The sequence below is a fragment of the Struthio camelus genome, chromosome 3 (genome assembly GCF_040807025.1).
Source record: "Struthio camelus isolate bStrCam1 chromosome 3, bStrCam1.hap1, whole genome shotgun sequence".
Taxonomy (NCBI): Eukaryota; Metazoa; Chordata; class Aves; order Struthioniformes; family Struthionidae; genus Struthio; species Struthio camelus.
In genome coordinates, this window is record NC_090944.1 from 11,412,282 (window position 1) to 11,430,144 (window position 17,863).

The following is a 17,863-nucleotide window of genomic DNA, read 5'->3' on the forward strand; positions in this document are numbered from 1 at the left end:
GAATCGTCCAAGCAGCACTTCCCCCTCACTTCTCCATCCTGCAAATGGCTCCGCAAGTCCTCCTCCCGTCCTGCTTCTGCACTCTCCAAGTCGTGTGAAAATGGAAGGTGAAGCGCTGCTCCTGATGGGATGCAAGGGCACTTGTGTGCGGGAGAAATCCGGCCGCAGGCCTTGTGTCGTTTGCAAAGAAGCTGCTCATCCCCGCTTCAATAAAGCCATGTAGTTTGGCATTGCAGTTGGTGGAAAGTGGAGGCGTGTCCTGGTGGGACAGGAGGTTTTGGGTGGGTAAGGGTTTTGTCATCCTCAGGCTCCCCACCACGGCCGTGCTCAGGGATGCTCCTCCCTTGCAACCTGGTGGTGGTGGTGGTGGGGGGGGGGGTCGCTGTGCCTAGCAGTGTGTCCTGGGCCCAGGGTGTTTGCTGCCCGTGGGACAAAGCTGCTCTGTGGTTCCCGCAGGTGGGTATCAGATTCCCAAAGCAGCCACCATCGCTCCCAAGGCCCTTCCCAGCAGGGATAAGCGCGGCACAAGAGTGTGCCACCTTTGACCTCGGCAAGGAGCTTCAGCCTTGCGCCCAGGGCAGAGGCACACGGAAAGCTTCTGCAGGCATCCACCCTGCTGCTCTGGGCAGCGCTGGACATCCGCCTGGAAGCTGAAGGTGGCTGAGTGCAGAAGAGAGGGCTGAAGCTGCTCTGCCGCCTTGGGAAGCAAAGGCCTCACCAACAGAGCCAGGGGCGCTTTTGGCTCTTGCATGCACAGGTGCACACACACAAGCTGCCGCTCCAGCGCAGGGGCAACGCAAGCCTTGAGGGTGGCCTTTGCAGGAAGGTGGAGGTCACTGCCTGGTGGCACAGAGCCACATTGCTCACACACAGAGTATCCCCAATGGGGCAGAGCGCCAAAGACAGCCCATCTCTTCCCGGCGGGGCTAGAAATGTGGAGACTTCCAGGCCATAGCCCATGGGAGCCATTGGAGAGGTCACGTTGAGGCTGAGCTGGGCTGCCCTCCCCAGAGACCTCTCTCACCGCAGCGGCGACAACGGTGTCCTTGGGGGACAGCCTGGGAGATCAGCCTCCTCCGGAAGGAGGCTGTAGGAAGCGGAGAGGCATGGGTGCATGGGCAGGGCAGGCGTGGAGGGGAGATGGGCAGGGACTGCTCTGCGGGTGCTCATGGGGAGGGCCAAGGAGGGCGAGGGAGGCCCCGTGTGGCTTTGTGGTGGGAAGGGGCGCAGCAGGGCCTGCAGCAAGGAGGGCCGCAGCGTGCTGGAGCAGGGCAAGGAGGAGTCTGGGCCCTCAGGGACGGTTGGGTGGGCAGCCCGGGGGGCGCCTGGCCAAGGGACACACACCGCAGCGCACCCCTCCGCATGCAGCTGCACGCTGTTGGTGCCCGTGGCTCCGATGGGCAGAGAGACAAGCCTGTGCCCAAAAGCACCAGGACACTGCTGCCACGCCAGGGAACCCACCTGCGGCAACCACAGAGCAGCTTTGTCCCACGGGCAGCAAACACCCTGGGCCCAGGACACACTGCTAGGCACAGCGACACCCTCCCCCACCACCACCACCACCACCACCAGGTTGCAAGGGAGGAGCATCCCTGAGCACGGCCGTGGTGGGGAGCCTGAGGATGACAAAACCCTTACCCACCCAAAACCTCCTGTCCCACCAGGACACGCCTCCACTTTCCACCAACTGCAATGCCAAACTACACGGCTTTATTGAAGCGGGGATGAGCAGCTTCTTTGCAAACGACACAAGGCCTGCGGCCGGATTTCTCCCGCACACAAGTGCCCTTGCATCCCATCAGGAGCAGCGCTTCACCTTCCATTTTCACATGACTTGGAGAGTGCAGAAGCAGGACGGGAGGAGGACTTGCGGAGCCATTTGCAGGATGGAGAAGTGAGGGGGAAGTGCTGCTTGGACGATTCAGGGCCTCAGCCCCATATGCTTTAGGAAGAAAGCAGACAGCGATGCCACCTGCTTGCAACACATTCTTCACATTTCCCTCTCTCGCAGCCTCTCCCACCACCTCTCCTAGCATACGCAGCTGCGGGGAGGGCAGAGGACTAAATGCCGCAGAAGGAAGCTCCAGGGCTTATTGCAGGCGGCTTGGAGGTGCCTTTTGCTAAGCAGCGGCAGCCCTGCCTCCGAGGCTCTGCAGGGACATCTGGGAAAGGACGCTGTGCCTCACGCCACCCCCGGGACACCCGTCACTCTTGGCCACTGTGGCGGAGCCTTCGTAAAGGCTGTGTGCAGGTCTTGTGGGGTGGAGGTGGAGTGGGAAGGTGCCGTCTGACTTTGGGCTCCTTCAGCCCCACACGGAGCAGGTCCGGGCACGCAAGGCCGTTTCCCGTCCTGCCCTGGGCTCGGCCTCGGAGCGTGAAGGCACAAAGGCGTTAACCAGCACTTGGCTCAAAAGAGGGTAAGGACAACCATTGCTAGCAAAAAAGCAGCAACCCTTTTCCTGAGCTTCCTATACAGAACACACCTTTTACAGCAGTGGACAAATGTTGAGCATTTTCCAATATTTTTGGTAGGGAAGCGGCAGCCTCCAAAAACACAGAATCCTCCTCTTCGTCTACAGGAACTGGCACTTCCTGGAGCAATGGAGAATGGTGCACAGCGGATCAGTTGCAAAGATAATGTGGGAGAAGAGGCTTTGATTCCGGAAGAGCTGACACTCACCTTGCGTTTCAACCCAGCACAGGGATTCAGCATCAAACTCACCATATCTGCATCTTCAGTAGCAAGGCAACTCCACCCCTTTGGCACCGTTATGTGGCAGCGTGTGTGCGCACAGAGGGGAAGAGCAGCGGGAGGCCGAGGAAGAGCCATGCTGGCTCCGCAGCATCCCAGCTGCGTGGCCACCGCTGCCGAGAGCAGCAGAGCGGGGAAGCAGGGGACTGCCCGCACCCCACATGCCCTCCTGGCTGCGCCCGGCCTTTGAGTGGCCTCTGATGGAAAGCCCTCGCCCAGCCCTCGCCAGGCCTCATGGCTCGGGTCAGTGGCGCTTTGCAACACTCAGCTTAGGGGCCCCCGGCTGAGGAGGGACCGCTGTTGTGCCCCAGGCAGACTGCCAAGGCAGCAGCCCCCCCGGGGCACTCTCCCACGCCTACGCTGGGTGGCAAGTCCCTCTGAAAGGGGGCCTGTCCGGACCCCAGGCTTGCCAAAGGCAGATCCCCTGGAGACACCCACAGAGCAGCAGCGGAACGCAGGCTTGGAGCCTGCAGCTGAATCCCTTCGAAGCCCCCAGGAGGAGCCAGCCTCTTCTTCCTGGGCAGCCATCGCCGTACCCACCGCACGCGCTCCTGAAAGGACCCTTGGAAAGCACCTTTTCCTCCATCCCTCCTCAACTTTGCATCCCTCCAACACACGCAGCGTCTCCCCGGGCCGTGGGAGAGCCCACTGAGGCGGGCTCACAGCTCACCCCTTTGCCCCTCTCCATGTCTCACCTGCAGCGCCCTGGAGCAGCAGGAGGAAGAAGGGGAAGAGAAGGTACAGGATCCGCATGGCTGACGGCTGGCCCTGCGCTCCACGCGGCTGCAGAGGGGACACAGCAAGACTCAAAGAACGCAGGACGATGTCTTCCTGCAGCCTCTTCCCAAGAAGGACTGCTTGCAGTGGACAGCAGTTGGGTGGGATATTGCGGGAGCAGTTTGGGGAGTATCAGCCTGCTGGGCCATCCTGTGGTGCTCTTCCACGACCTTCTTGCTCACAGGGCTGCCTTGTGCTCTCTCCAAAGCACGCACGGGAGAACGAATGCCTCACTGTAGTAGCTTTAAGCAACACAGCCTCCAAAGGAATGGGGCCGATGCAGGCACCACGCTCACCTGTGCAAGCTGCACTCCCCCAGGCCTTACGCGTGAAACACTTGCCTCCTCAGGAGGACAAGGCACGCGTCCAGGCGGACAGAATCTAGCCGTGCTTTCCAGGGGAGCTACCCGGTCAGCGGTATGGCTCGTGTGTTTGCTCTCTCCCTCCTGCCTCTCCTTCCGCGCAGGCCAAAGCAGAGAAGGTTGGCACCGCGGGAGGTGCTGGTGCCAACACGGAAGGCAACGGCACTTGCAGAGCTAGGGGCAAGAAACGAGCCAGGTGCGGACACGGCGGGGGATGCCCCTCCATGGAGACGGCGCAGCCTATGAAGGGTGCATCAGTGCCCTGCAAGACCTCAGGCAGTCCAAAGGCAGGCACTGCTGCCTCAGGAGTGCCCACAGCACCCTCAAGCCCAGGGCACTCCCAGGCTTCCTAGCAAGGACCCTCACAGCCTGACAGTCCGCACCACGGCTCAGGGTGGCACCGCCCCAGGCAAGGGCAGGAGGGCCGAGAAGGCTCTCAGCCGCCACCACTGAGGTCGCCACTACACCACCTTTGGCAGCTGGCTGAGGCCTGGGAGCATGCAAGACCTCTGTGCTGCTGCATGAGAAGCGTCTCCCCTCTTTGCCCACAAGCGTCCCCATCTTGCCAGAACACAAGCCCTCAGGTCCCTCCACAAGCATGAAGGCATCTTTCCAGTCTCTCCTCTCCCTAGGACGCCCCAGATCCACCTTCAGCTCTTTCTAGGCCCTAATCATCAGCAGCTCGTATGTCAGATTGGCTCGCTTTTCTCCAAGACCCAGCTGGCCTCTCCATAGACGCTGATGCTCCCGCCCACCTGTCGTTTAGATGCTTCCAGGCAGGCGGCACTTGGCCACGCGGAGGCCAAACGGGTGGCTGACCCGGAAGACACTCCGTGGCTACCTACCGGGATGAGGGGTGGTCTTGGTGTTCAGGCAGTGACAGTCGCTCCAGGAATCACTTGTGTCTGGAGGCCCTTCAGGTCAGGGAAGCATTGTGTTGCCCACAGCGCCCCGGTTTCTTATACTCTCCCAGACAGGGGGGTGGGACGCGTGCTTTTTCCTGGGGCCACATCTTCCCCTGGCCAATGAGAAAGTGACCCATGTGCACGGGGCTGGCGGGCTGGTCCCTTATGGCGCCCTCCTGCAGTGGGAGAGGGGGAGGTGCCTCCTGGGAGCTGTTGCAACCGTCACCGTTGCATCCTCACGCAAGACGTCTTGTGACAGCCCGCTGCGGCGGCACAGCAGGCACACCGGCGCCGGTGCCTTGGGATGAAGTGTCTGGCATGGACAAAGCAGTTTTTCTGGCATGGACACCAGCAGGAACCAGTCTTATAAAGTGATAAGATATTAGGCTCTTCCCCCTCCTTTTGGCTGCCTCGAGCAATCAAGAGAGTTTTGAGGTTTATGGGAATTATTACTTGGTGTTTCTGGAGGAAGGCCAAAGTGGGGAAAGGGAAAGAGCAAGGTGGGTCAGGGAGGAAGAGGCATGGAAAATAGAGAATCAGGGGCAAGAGGATGAAAGCAGGCTGCTGGTCAGCATACTTCTCTGGCCATGCCCTACACCTGATCCCCACGGTCTGTCCTGTGTTCCTACTAAGCTTTATTCCTTACTATTTTTTGTGTGAACATGCTGCCTGTGTTGTGTCTGTGCTCATGTCCATGATCCTCCAGCAAACTTCACGCCGGACTAGCTGGTGAGTCTGAGTACTGGCTGTGGGAGAGAGTACCAAGAGTGCTGGGCCTGTGCCAGGAGAGAGCAAAGAGCTGGGAGTCAGACACTGCGGAGACAAAGGGTCTTGGGGCTGACCCCAACCCAGCCCTGAGCTCCTGAGTGACCCCCGATGCAGCCCTATGTCTCAAATCTCCCATGGCACCAACGCCCAACGCGGCCCAGGCTCCTGAGTGACCCTTCCAGTCATCCAAAAAGCACCTTTCCTGTTTTTTCTTGTCAGAGAAACAAAAGCATCCCTTTCATATTGTGACACCTCTGAGAGGAATTCCACGTTCTTCAAGCCGAGTCTTGTGTCATCCTGCCTTGCATAAGAGATGTTTGGTGTGGTGGTTTGAAAAAACAAACTTGGGACACACACAATACAGCCCTGATCTTTAGAAACTGCTTGCAAACTGTACCACAAAGCAAAATTTTAACGTGTCTCTTCAAGAACCAGCAAAACCGTGTTAGCCTTCCAAGCTGATGCTCCCTCTACTTCTCCTAAGTAAGTGGAAGCTCTCTTTCACCTGTTTCGTAATTGTCATAACGTTATAGTGGCTTGAGATCCAATAGATGCGCAAGGAGAACAGTTGCAACTGACCATCTCCGCCACCACAATCCCCTGCAGGTAAGCACTGGGAGCCAGGGTGACGAGAAGTGGGCCTCCAAAAACCTCAAGGGGTCAGGCTTGCAGCACAGCCACCTCTGCCCAGCAAGAACTGCCACCTGTCTTGATGTCAGGAACCAAACTGAACATGTGGCTACCGACCTATGGCTACATCCATGCTATAATCATTCAGCTGGGATTCTTCAGGAACAGCTGATTCAGCTCGATTAGGCTGGCTGGTTTACTCTCCCTAATACAGCTCCTCCTGTCCCTCTCTGTTTCTTTAAATAGCCACTAGACAGAGAGAGACATACTTATCACCCATGTCGTGTCAGGTGCACAGACTTCTTGTCACAGATGAAGCTGTTCTTGCAATGTTCAAAGGCAAGAAAGTGCACAGTGTGTGGCACACTCTTTCACATCACACATTACTTGATTATATAATCTCACTGGAGAATAAGAAGAGGAATTGGGGGGAGGGGGCACTGGTCGCTGCTGGTGTCTGCACCAGCCAACCCCTTTATGTATAGCAAAGACTTTGAATAAAATTGCCACGGCCGGTGTGCCTGCTGTGCCGCCGCAGCGGGCTGTCACAAGACGTCTTGCGTGAGGATGCAACGGTGAGCTTGCCCTGAGCTCCTGAGTGACCCCCGATGCAACCCCATGTCTCAGATCTCCCATGGCACCAATGCCCAGGCTGACTTAGGCTCCTGCATGTGCCCTAGGCATAGCCGCAGGTCTCTGTTTCCTTGGGAGCAGCCTAACCCCCACTACCCACCCCACCCTGAACCCTACACAATGCATTGGTGACACTCAGCCAGGCCCCATAGTCTTTAGGGATGGACTCAGAGCCACCTCAACCCATAGAGTACCAAGGCCTTTAAAATAGCCCCAGGTCAGTCTTGACCTGGCCTGGGACCCAGTGGACACCCCATGTGCTCCCACTGTCACCAGCGAGGTAAAGCCGTGGTCATGATCTCCAGGAACCTGGGCTGGAGAGGAAAGCCCTAGCTCCTTCTGTCCGCCACATTCATCCACTTTCCTGAAGGCCAAGCGTGAAAACATTCACATGAAAGAGTTGGTGAGTCCTTCCCAGACAATCCCTTTGGCCCTGCTCTCTCTTTCTTGGGCTACAGAGACCACAGGGTGATCAACTCTGATGTCAACATGCCGTATCTCAAAGGAGAAGCCCCTTCCTGTCTAACAGAAAATGTTGTCTGCAGATGGCACATGCCACCACTCCTCTCCCCCAGGACACACACACACAAGCCACAGCAATATGAATGTCAGCCATGACACTGTATTGGGAACAAAGTAGGCACCTTTCATGGGGCCCAGGACCGTGGCCTGGCTATCGTGGATCACAGCCATCCTTTACATCTCTAGGTGGTGTTTGGTGCCTCCATGCAGATTGGTCCAGGGTCACTGCAAGGGGTGAGTGTTGTTTCCAAGAGCTGCCTGGGGATCGGTGTGGGGAGCCAGGACACCGTCAGGGATACCATCGCCTGCAGGAGGAATGATCTGGCAGTGCCTGGGCTGGCCTGGGCTCTGTGCATCCAGTGGCCTCTCCAGGAGTGCCTGTCTCCCCTTTGAGACATTTCTAGGCAGTGGTGGTGTAAGTGCTACCTGGACACGTCCCATGTTCATGGGTTGTGGGCTGAGGGGGTAGGTGTCCTGCTCTCAGGGAGCAGGTCTGCACTGCTAAAAAGAAAATGTCTCCATGGTGCGGCCAGGTTCCTCAGACTGCCTGTCCCCATGCTCCTCACCACTGACCCTTGAGCTGCACTGGCCCGTCCTGTGATGCGCAGCTAGTGGTGCAGTCCGCTCGGGAGCCCACATAAAGCTCCCATCACAGGGAGCAAACTAACGAGGGAGCATCAGCACAACTGTAAGGATTAAGTGTTCAAGCCCTCTGTCATCTCCTCCCATTTTCCTGGAATGGGACATACTGCTGGGGCGGGGAGGGGGGCACATGCCAGAGGGCCACTCAATGCACAGAGCATGGCCAAAGAAGGGGCTGACGGTAGCCAGGAAAGGGCCTCTGCTCTCTGCAGACAGTCATGGTACTGGCCAGCAGCCATGGGTGGGGAGGTTTTAGAGGATACTGGTCACTGCAGCAGCTTGTGAGCTGGGCAGCGCAGCGGTGGGGACCCAAGGGCTTTCCCCTTCCCTTGGGCTGAGTATTCTCCACTCTTTCTCCAGTGACCTGACCTGTAATAGGTAACAATGGTTGACCTTAGGGAACCCTGAACCTACCTCCGGCAGCAGAAATCTTGCAGGGAGCAAATGCCAACACGAGTAATACCCAGTGGACACGACCCGCGAGAGCAGAACCCCCCACGGCGCTCACAGTCCTGGGGTGTCCCACGAGAGAGGGAAAAGCCTACAAAAGAGAGTAGAAAAGGAAATCTCTGGTACAGTCCTGCCAAGCAGGTTACGCACAGCCTGAGGCCCCAGCACAGCCAATATTTGGCCCTCCTCTGACTCACGCCAGAACTGAAAGTAAGGGCAGGTGGCTGCAGCAGAAAGTAGGGCAATGTCTATGGCTCTCTAATGGAAGATGCCCTCTAGCCATCCAGCAACACCTGTGAGAGGTTCACTTTTCAAGCCTGCTGGCTCTCTCTACAAAGTGAGGGGAGATCTGCCTTCCTCCCCACCTTCTCTGCTCTAGGGAGTGCTGCTGCATGGAGTGCTCATGACTCTGAAATGCAGAGGGTAAGTGGTGAGCTCAGGGGTAAGTGGTGAAGAATGTGGGGACAGTCAGTCTGAGGTACTGCAGATGGTGGCAAAGCCCTTCATTGAGCATGAGAGCTCATGTTATGAGGTCCCAGGGTCTGGTCACAGCTACAGAGCTTGGAGCAGGAGCTTTTACAGATATAAGGCATGAGGGTCTCCAAGGGGGATGCCACTGTATACACCCAACAGGAGAAAATACAGCTTGACTCACAATCTCAACAAGCAAAGGAAAAAAAAATCTGTACTGAAAGGTTTGGTCTCTGTTTTCAGTCGCCTGCATCTTTTCAATAGGGAAGCCTCACTGTAGCATCAGAAAACCCCTCTGCTTTTGCCCACCTCCCCCCTTTTATTTGTATCTTACCTCCTGCTCCATGGAGCATCAGGAGCAGAGCACAGAGGAGAGGCAGCACCCTCATTGCTGGAAGTCAACTGGGAGAGTCACAGCTCTGAGGAGAAGAGAAAGCAGACTCAGGGTGAGTCCCTGAGTGCATGTCGTAGAGCATTCCTACAGGCACAGGACTGCAGAGAGGGGATATCCTGTCCAGGAAGAGATGCTACCACTTACCAGGTGGAGGACGTCTTCCGCAGCCACAGGGTTGGAGTCGTCCCTCAGTCTCCGTGGCCCAGGCAGCAGCAGCAGTTTGATGCCAAGCAGCCAACTCCACGTGGCAAAGGAAAGCTGGCTTTCTCAGTCTCTGACACCCAGGCAGTGTCCTTCACGATTGCTGACATCTCAAATGTCCAGCCAAAAAGCACCTTTTCTTTTCTTTTTTTTCTCGTCAGGGAAAACAAGGCGTCTCTTTCATAATCTGACACCTCTGAGAGGAATTCCAGGGCCTTCAAGCCCTGAGTCTTGTGTCATCCTACCTTGCATAAGAGACGTTTGGCGTTGTGGTTTGCTGGACGCATCTTGGGACACACTGCGTCCCTGTTCGTTAGACCTTGGCAAGCAATCCGTTTTCACAACACAAAACAGCTCTGTATTCCTCTCTTCAAGTGAAGCATACTCTCTATGCTTCACTTGAAAACTACTAGGAAGAAGTCACATGTGATGACATCTCTGTTCTACTGGCAGTTCCGCAAATGACAAGTTTTAATGATTGCTTTGTCTCATAAGATTTTGCTGTATTTAATTCATCGTTGGTTCTCAACATATTGATGGTTCAATGCTGACTTTGTCAACCTTATTGCAGATTCATCAAGTGTATATTTGTATATTTATATATATATTAGTATATTTATATATGTATTATGTACTCATGCATAATGTGCATTTGTTAACTAGTTACATAAATATACTTATATTCCAACACCTCAGGATGTTTCATTACTCTTTCCTATCTCCGTTTGTGTGCCCAAAACACATCTCATTATATAAAAGGTTTGCAATTCTATCTTCAGGGAGATTGCTTGGCAGTAAAACACTAGGCAGTGGTGGTGGTCTGAGCAGGGTGCTCAGGATAACTTTTCATTCTCTCCGTACCAAAACTGAATTAGTGCACATGCTGAAGAACAATAGCATAGAGTTGTTGCTAATTCTTATGTTGGCAAGGCTGTCTAGGGAGCTTGAATATCAGATGCAGCTGCTACCAGCCCCAATCCTCCTGCAGCTCTGATACCACATCTGCCTAGCAGATGCAAAGATGCTTATCCAAGGCCTTTTCCCTTGACTGGATGTAGCCACCAGATCAGCAGGCCATCAGGACAAGTGGCAGTTCTTGCCTGACAGGACAGGGCTGTGCTGCGTTTCTGACTTGCAGGTTCCTCTTAAGAAGTTTGGAAGAGCGCTCATGATCCGCACAGCTATGAGTGGTTGCCTCCTGGGGATTTCAGTAGGGGAGGTTGTCAGCTTTCTTCTCGCACCTCATTGAGATGCCAGGCAACTGTGCAATTGAACCATTGCAGAAAAGGTGGAAGACAGCAGCTGCATGTTTGGAAGAAGCAGAGGGGCTACAGACACAGCAGGCTGCTCCAAGGCTTTGCTGGGGGAGGAATATCCTCTTGCAGGGTCTCACCTGCGATGCAAGGTTGGGGCCTGTGACGGACCCAGGAGGAGGCCACCAGCCACTGCTTTTGCAAGACATTGTCCTGCTTAGAACAGCTTGCCAATGCCTACTGTGCTGTATAAGGGGACTGAGGTGATACAGCTGAAACAAGAGCATATGTCATTATGTGCTAGGGACAGGAATCACATGGCCACTAGCAGATTTTGGCAGTGGCAAGGCTGTAGGGCCATATCCCCCCCACCCCTTCTTTCCATAGCAGAAGGAATACAAGTCACATCATCCTCATGTTGATGTCTAAAGTAGGTCTGGTGAATTCCTCTTTAAAAATTCCTATTTCTCTTCCACGGTCTAGAGAGGGAACTTAGCATGACCAGCTGTGACAGACATCTGTATCAGTCATCTAACATTAAGAGAAGATGAACCCATCCTAGATGATAATGGATTCTCTGTACAAACTTTCCATATATTCACTAGTCCCTCCTGCAACAAGAAACTTGATAATTCTGCAGATCACTAAGGAGACAATAGTTTTGTAGATATTTTATATTTAGTAGAAGGTACTACATGAATGCTGAAAGTCAGTCACCTTCCACAATGTTTCAGATTCACTCAAAACAAAAATAAAGTAGTACATTAATGTTAGGACCTGCTAGCTCAGTTTTACCCCAGAGCAGCTACATTCAGACTGTTTATGGGAGCTGGCCCTGCCCCATACACTCACAATCCTCCCCAGACACTTGTGTATGCTCCCTTTGAGGTGAGGTTGAGCTCACAGCTCCGTGTCCTGATCTTCTGAACACAGTAGACACTTGAATAGAGTGACTATCTCATTACAGTAACTAAATACAGCCACTCATATGACTGTGGTGGATGTCAGTCCATGCCTGAGCAAAAATAAGCATAAAAGAGAGGTCCAGACAGTACTGATAGCACTGCTGTGCCTCCGTGCGAGGCACAGCACCAAAAAACAGTATCCTCTCTCAGACCGTGCACAGAGAGGCTGTGCTAAAAGAGTGACAGCAATATCATTTGAGGCTGTATCAGAGCCCCAGTGGCAGAAATTGTGATTCTACAGGACCAGCCATTCCCTAGTTCTGCCTCGGGTTTGTTATGCATCAGAAATGAGCTTTAGGCATTACACACCCTTGCATCTGGGCATGGCATGCACAGACCCACTCTGCCAAGTCTGGTGCCCGGTCTCTGGTGTCTATTCCATCCTAGGCAGTACCTCTACAACCTGGGAAGAGCTGTGTGAATTCAAATGTGCCCATAGTGCCGGGGAGGTGGAATTGGGGTTTGAGAGAGGGAGGTAACATGCAGCATGGATACTGGCGGGGGAGGTTTTGGCCTATGTTTCACTCTGAGCTGGCTCTAGAAGCCATTCCCCAGCTACAAATGTAAGGGCAGCTATTTGTGGTGGTGCATTGAAAGTGTGATGCTACGGTATTCTATGTGACGCTGGCTACAGATCCTGGATGGTCTCCAAAACTGAATCTAAAATATCAAGGGCTGAGCTATCCCTGCAAAATCCTCGGGCTCTGTACAAAATATATTGTGCCATTCCAGTTTGTGTAAGAAACCTTCAGCTACTGTGGATTGAGCAAAACTTCTTAGGACATAAACTGTAAATTGCTGATTTGGTTCCACTTGGCAACTTCCTCAAGTTTCTCTCCAGGGGATTCCCTGCAAGGTGGCCGTTGCCCCAATTTCCTGTCCTTCTCAAGGCTGTGGTTTCAATGGCAGCACTCAGAGTCATTTGCAGAAACATCTGCTCTGAAAGGAGGCCAAATTCTCTGTGACAAATGACAAGCTCTGGACTTAGAGTCAGTGCTTTGCATACAGATACTTGGGTTGTTTCCCTTAAAATTCAGCCATTAGTGATCCTAGCTTTACTGAGCATCCCTAAGCGCCAACTTTCCCACAAGCAGTGTGAGAGCTGGGGGAGAGCTCCCACTATATCTCAGGGTCACATGTATTCCTCTTACTTCCTAAAAAATGCCCTAAAAGCAAGTATCACAGTCTGGCCATGTTCAAACTGTTAAATTCCCTCTGCTCGTGGAAAAGGGTGGCCACATCTAGACATTTCAGAAAAGCCCTCAGCCTGAGCTAACTCCCATACTGTGCTTAGGATTATTTTGGCCTGGGCTAGATTGTTAGCTCAGTCCCCGGCACAGTTTTGGCCAGGGCTAACTTGCATTTTACTTGACACTGCCTGGATTCAGGAGAGAGCGTGAGCATGGCCATTTTTAACAGGCATTTTAGATGAAGCCACCCTGCTTGGAGGCTGAGGCAGTTTGGCTGTATCTACATGAACTCTGCTATGCCAGTTGGGCTCAGGGCTGTAGCCACTGACTGCTAGTCTGAAGGCCAAGCTGTCTGCACAAGAATGCTTCTGGCTGTGGAATAGCAGCTGAGGAGAAAAAGGAGCCCATGAGCAACCTGCATGTTCTGAGTTTTCCATCAGGGTTCAGGCTGGGACAGGAGAAAGCTCTCAGGAAATGAATGATTGAAAGAGCAAGGCTCTTTTGCCTTTTGCAAAAGTCACCTAATCATCTCAGGCAATGTCTTATGTTTGACTCTAATTTCCCAGTCTCCCAGTCTCTCCATTATTTACTGCAGCTGACAAAAATTTTGCGGATTTACCGAAAATTTACACTGGCCAACATAACATAGTGTAAAATTAGGCTTCACATCTTAAAATGGTGTCACCTGACTCCTGTTGCTCTCCCGTGTATTGATTTTACTATTTCAGTTCCCATAACGAAATAGGGCTGTCATTCCCAGGTCTGAAAATTCTGGAATAAGAGACGGGACCCCAAAGTTTTCACAGTAGAGGTGCTATGAAGCATCATGATGGAGACCAACTTCAACCACAACCGAGATTTCTTAGCAGGCATGTGTTGAGAACATGACAGCATTCATTCAGTTGGCGACTCAAGAGGGAAGAAATTCTGATAACCTAAACATTCCTGGTAGGTTTAATCTGCTTTCAGAATTCTTGTCTTGTATTTACTTCAAATTTCTAAAGATGCAGAATACGTCTAGAGAAAAGAATAACAATATGCAGAACAGAAAAACGATCTCCCCAGATTTTGCTTTTATTGAAAGAAGAATGACAAATCCTTGCTGACTGATATAACGGTTCTCTGAATCCAATAATGCTAGAGAGGAGATCATTCCTGGATTCCTGGAGAGTCTATGCAATTTGTCAGGCTACAGCCTACAAAAACAAAAATATTTATGGTTTTTTGGGCAAAATCACTACATTTCTTTGAAACCAAAGACTAAACCAGAACCACCTCCCCATTTTATACTAACATCAGATCTCCCTGGTTGCCTCTAGGACCACTGCTTTCATACACGAATTTCTGCTGCTGAGCTTTTTGGGATAGTGATATGTAGCCAGACAAATGGACTAGATTGCCAGCTTTTCTAATGCATGCGGGGCCCCTCCAGCCACCCAGAATTTAAATGAGAATGTAGAAAGTCAGGTTTGCCCAGTGAAGTCCTAAACTTACCATCTACAGCAAGAATACCTAGAGTGGCATACCCCCAGGTAACTATTGCCACGAGGGCACTTCCCAGGGAAGCAGAAAGTCCCACGATATCCACATCGCATAGAAACTCTTGGAGACCAAGTAAAGCCTGTACCATGAGAAAAGCAAGATACAGTTACTTCCGACAAGGTTGAGGTTTTGCATTTGGTGAATACCCATTCACTGAGACCAAGCCACACCAGACCCCAAAGTTATGATAGTACTGATGCAACCTCCAAAGGAGGAGCTTTATGGGCAAAATAATCCAGAGAGCGCTCTAAATCCTTCCTTGGATTTAAGAGCTGTGTCTCCAAGCCAAGGACTCCCTTAGGAATAGGCCACTATCCACAGATAAACTCAACAATGCATGCAGAAAAACCACATCTATGCTGGTAAATAAAGTAATCCAGGGATTGTCCTCTGGGTCTGAAGCCAAACAGTGTGGCATTGCTCACATCCACATAGCTATACTTTCTTCCTCACCAAAATAGGGTATCCCTGTTCAAACTGCCTGGTGGGTCCTGTTCCCAAAACTGTGTCTGGCTATTATCTGTGAAAGTGCTAGTTGTCAGGAGTGAAAATTGCACCAGGGAGCATGCTGTCAATTAAACAGCATGTTCCCTGATGCAGTCTGGTTTATTAATAGAGAGGTAGGCTGGCAGTCTGATACATTCTGCATGCATCCGATTTACTGCACATGTGCCAATTAACTGCAGCTTCCCATCTGGTCCATGCAAGCAGACAAAGTTGAGCATATCGAGAATGAAGAGAACTTGTTTCTGCAAACTGACCATAGATATTACCCGTGTATACTACGTCTAAGGCGTCCCTGGTGCGTTCACTGCACTTGAGTTCTACAGCACAGGCACACTCAGCAGTACCCATAAAATCCCAGACATAAATATTGGATTGCTGGGAAGGGTGAATAAAACATTTCTGGTTCCAATACCTATCAATCCGTGGGACACTGCAGAAATAATTGTGAGCAGTCTCAGCTCTTTGGAATATGTTCTCCCAGACAAATTTCCTTCGTTAGTATACCCAGAAGATAGCCACTGCATGCATCCTTAGGTTAGATAAGGACATAACAATAAACATTCTGGTGTAGCCCAAGGGACCACCTTGCCCAGCATCCTGTCTTTGGCAACTGCTGTAAGTGGAGGATCAAGCAAGAATAGGGTTAGGTAAGCATATATGACACCTCTTCCACGTTCAGTCTTCTGCAATTCATAAGTCTTTTCTCATTCCCCCTGAGGGCATTTTCCATCCTGTTCCCGTAGGGATCAACCCCAAAACTCTGTTGACAGCTGTTTATGCATGTAGTGTCGCACGCTGTAATTGTGTTGTTTTCAGGAACGGTGTTAATACACAGTTCCTTCTGCTGGACAGTAAGGTGAGCTTTGAGTTCTGGACCCCCTTGGCCCCCCTTGTGAGCCTGCCAACATCACTTATTTATGGCACAGGATTTTCTGCTGAGCACATTCAGATGAGCACATTCATGACCTTCTGCCTCCCAGCCCAAAGGTTCTGAAGCTAAGGATATTTAAAGGGCATGGGAGCAGATTTCACTTTTTCTGTGTGACTTAAGAATATTTGATTAAGAGTAGTTTGCTGAAGGGTGAGCCAGAGACAAAGTAGGGGACTTAAGTACAAGAGACTTAAGAATCAACAGGCTTTAATGGGGAAAATACTGGCACTAAATGATAATTTTGAGGTTTCTTCCAATTTAGACTGGATTTTCATAGGAGCAGCAAAGGCACTGAACTCCTGCTTGCACTGTCTATTTGCTAAGTTCATCTATCAGCAGTAATCTGCTGACAAATTTTGATGATATGCGTGGAGCTACCCTGCAGGATGCTGCCTGGCTACTTCCAAAGGGGACAACAGACCATTATGCGACCCCAGTAGCTGCTTCTTTACGGCCCCTCATTTTCATTTACAGCTTACCTGCAGCTCCGTGAAATACCACGAAGAGGACAGCAAAAAGAAGGCAAAGGATTTTCATGGCAGAAGGCAGACTGGGAACTCCTGTCACTACAAAGGAATGACACCAATATATTAATAAAAGTGCTGGCCCCAGACAACCATTGTGGGCAAAGGGGTGAAATACAGAAATGTTATCTCAGCTCAACCATTGTATATGCGAGCTATTACACACTTTTTTTATAATAATGCTTGTTGTCTTAAGAGCTTCCTGGAGCACACACAGGAGCATAGCACAGGAAGAAACCTCTGTGAGGAAAGACATACTTTTAAATCCTCTTTTCATTACTGTATTAGTTCATAAAGTGCTTCTATTACTTTTCTTGATACTTCCTTTCCTTGACAAATGCCACAGGAAAAATGATTACATTGCAATAATTCAGTTAACCTTACAGAAGTTAAAGCTATTCATTCATAAAGCAAAATAAGACAATTTTTGCTATATTTATACAAAATAATGCAACATGTGCTGTCAAGCTTTTCCAAAAAAAAAAAAAAAAACAAAAACAAAAAAACCCTCATAGAATTATATTTAATTGAAGCTCTTGTTAGTCTTGTTACCCAGACACTAATATCTAAGCTCTGCACTATTCAGGATAGGTGTGGTGTATTACAGATGTGGTAATACAGATTCTTACATACAGTTTCTTATTCATTTTTGCTCATGTGCCCTTCTGTCAGGCAGTACAGAAACATCCAACTACAAACTCTGACGTTAGGATAAGAAATGCTTAGTAGGGTTTTCACTGCTAAGTAAGTTCCTTTACAGTTAGCTTAAAATATGGCTTCTCCCTATTCTTGCTTAGAGGCTGGTTTTCCTTCACCTGAAGAGCTACATGATTTCCAGGGTAAATTTCTGGGTGTTTGTGCTTCCTTCCTCTCAGGTCTCTTTCTGCAGCCAGCAAAAACTTTTCCCTTATTGATATTCCAATTGTCCAGAACTGTCTGAACTAAGTCTTGGTAGACTGGAGTTGCTACACAGCTAAGGTTATACCAGTGTAATGCAGATAAAAATTTTTGAAAGAATAGAACTTTTTAGGAGAGGCTGAAAAATGAGAAGATTTTGGTCGTTACCAGGTTAAGAGGATGTTCTAGGTTGGAACCGTCGTGTAGATCAGCCTCAGTCACCCAGATGCATTGAGATGAAAGAGCAGAGCTCGGCTTTATGCTGTTTCTTGTGGGTAGTGAAGGATGCTTATTCTTCACGATCTTCAAGGGCCAATCAGAAAATCCCTGTAGCTTTGGTGATAACTGGAGAGGTCCAATGAATCCTCTCCATTGTCATCCCCCAATGAGGAATCAAGATATTGCTTTCAAAATAGCAAGCAGCAGTGGCTCAGGAAGTGTGCTGAGCTGCATGCAAGCCACCTTGGGCCACCTCCATTTGTGCAACGTGTTAGGACACAGCAATTTGCTCAAGGCTTCTGCGGCATATATCATGTGCCGGTTGGTT

At 51.1% G+C, this 17,863-nt stretch overlaps 3 protein-coding genes across 3 annotated transcripts; all 3 read right to left on the bottom strand.

The window, feature by feature from the left end:
* Window positions 1–1,807: 1,807 nt before the first annotated feature.
* LOC138066666 (gallinacin-3-like) lies at window positions 1,808–4,939 on the bottom strand. Its single transcript, XM_068936928.1, has 4 exons — window positions 4,737–4,939; window positions 3,448–3,535; window positions 2,484–2,592; window positions 1,808–1,942 (listed from the first exon to the last, which is right to left on the bottom strand). The coding sequence occupies exons 2-4, from the start codon at window positions 3,503–3,505 to the stop codon at window positions 1,930–1,932; spliced, it is 180 nt and encodes a 59-aa protein (XP_068793029.1). The 5' UTR covers window positions 3,506–3,535; window positions 4,737–4,939; the 3' UTR covers window positions 1,808–1,929.
* A 2,578-nt stretch (window positions 4,940–7,517) lies between these two features.
* Window positions 7,518–9,879, bottom strand: LOC138066668 (gallinacin-5-like). The gene is made up of 4 exons (XM_068936931.1): window positions 9,451–9,879; window positions 9,247–9,331; window positions 8,406–8,532; window positions 7,518–7,654 (listed from the first exon to the last, which is right to left on the bottom strand). Exons 2-4 carry the CDS (start codon window positions 9,299–9,301, stop codon window positions 7,639–7,641), a joined length of 198 nt encoding a protein of 65 aa, XP_068793032.1. The 5' UTR covers window positions 9,302–9,331; window positions 9,451–9,879; the 3' UTR covers window positions 7,518–7,638.
* Window positions 9,880–14,405: 4,526 nt separating this feature from the next.
* LOC138066667 (gallinacin-4-like) lies at window positions 14,406–17,619 on the bottom strand. Its single transcript, XM_068936930.1, has 3 exons — window positions 17,485–17,619; window positions 16,375–16,461; window positions 14,406–14,536 (listed from the first exon to the last, which is right to left on the bottom strand). The coding sequence occupies exons 2-3, from the start codon at window positions 16,430–16,432 to the stop codon at window positions 14,406–14,408; spliced, it is 189 nt and encodes a 62-aa protein (XP_068793031.1). The 5' UTR covers window positions 16,433–16,461; window positions 17,485–17,619.
* Window positions 17,620–17,863: the final 244 nt, after the last annotated feature.

Coding starts and splice junctions, on each gene's coding strand:
- LOC138066667 (XM_068936930.1), bottom strand. CDS start 16,432: ATGAAAATCCTTTGCCTTCTTTTTGCTGTCCTCTTCGTGGTATTTCAC. Junction 14,537..16,374: donor GGTATTTCACGGAGCTGCAG/GTAAGCTGTAAA, acceptor CTCATGGTACAG/GCTTTACTTGGTCTCCAAGA.
- LOC138066666 (XM_068936928.1), bottom strand. CDS start 3,505: ATGCGGATCCTGTACCTTCTCTTCCCCTTCTTCCTCCTGCTGCTCCAG. Junction 2,593..3,447: donor GCTGCTCCAGGGCGCTGCAG/GTGAGACATGGA, acceptor CCATTGCTCCAG/GAAGTGCCAGTTCCTGTAGA.
- LOC138066668 (XM_068936931.1), bottom strand. CDS start 9,301: ATGAGGGTGCTGCCTCTCCTCTGTGCTCTGCTCCTGATGCTCCATGGA. Junction 8,533..9,246: donor GATGCTCCATGGAGCAGGAG/GTAAGATACAAA, acceptor TCTCTTTTGTAG/GCTTTTCCCTCTCTCGTGGG.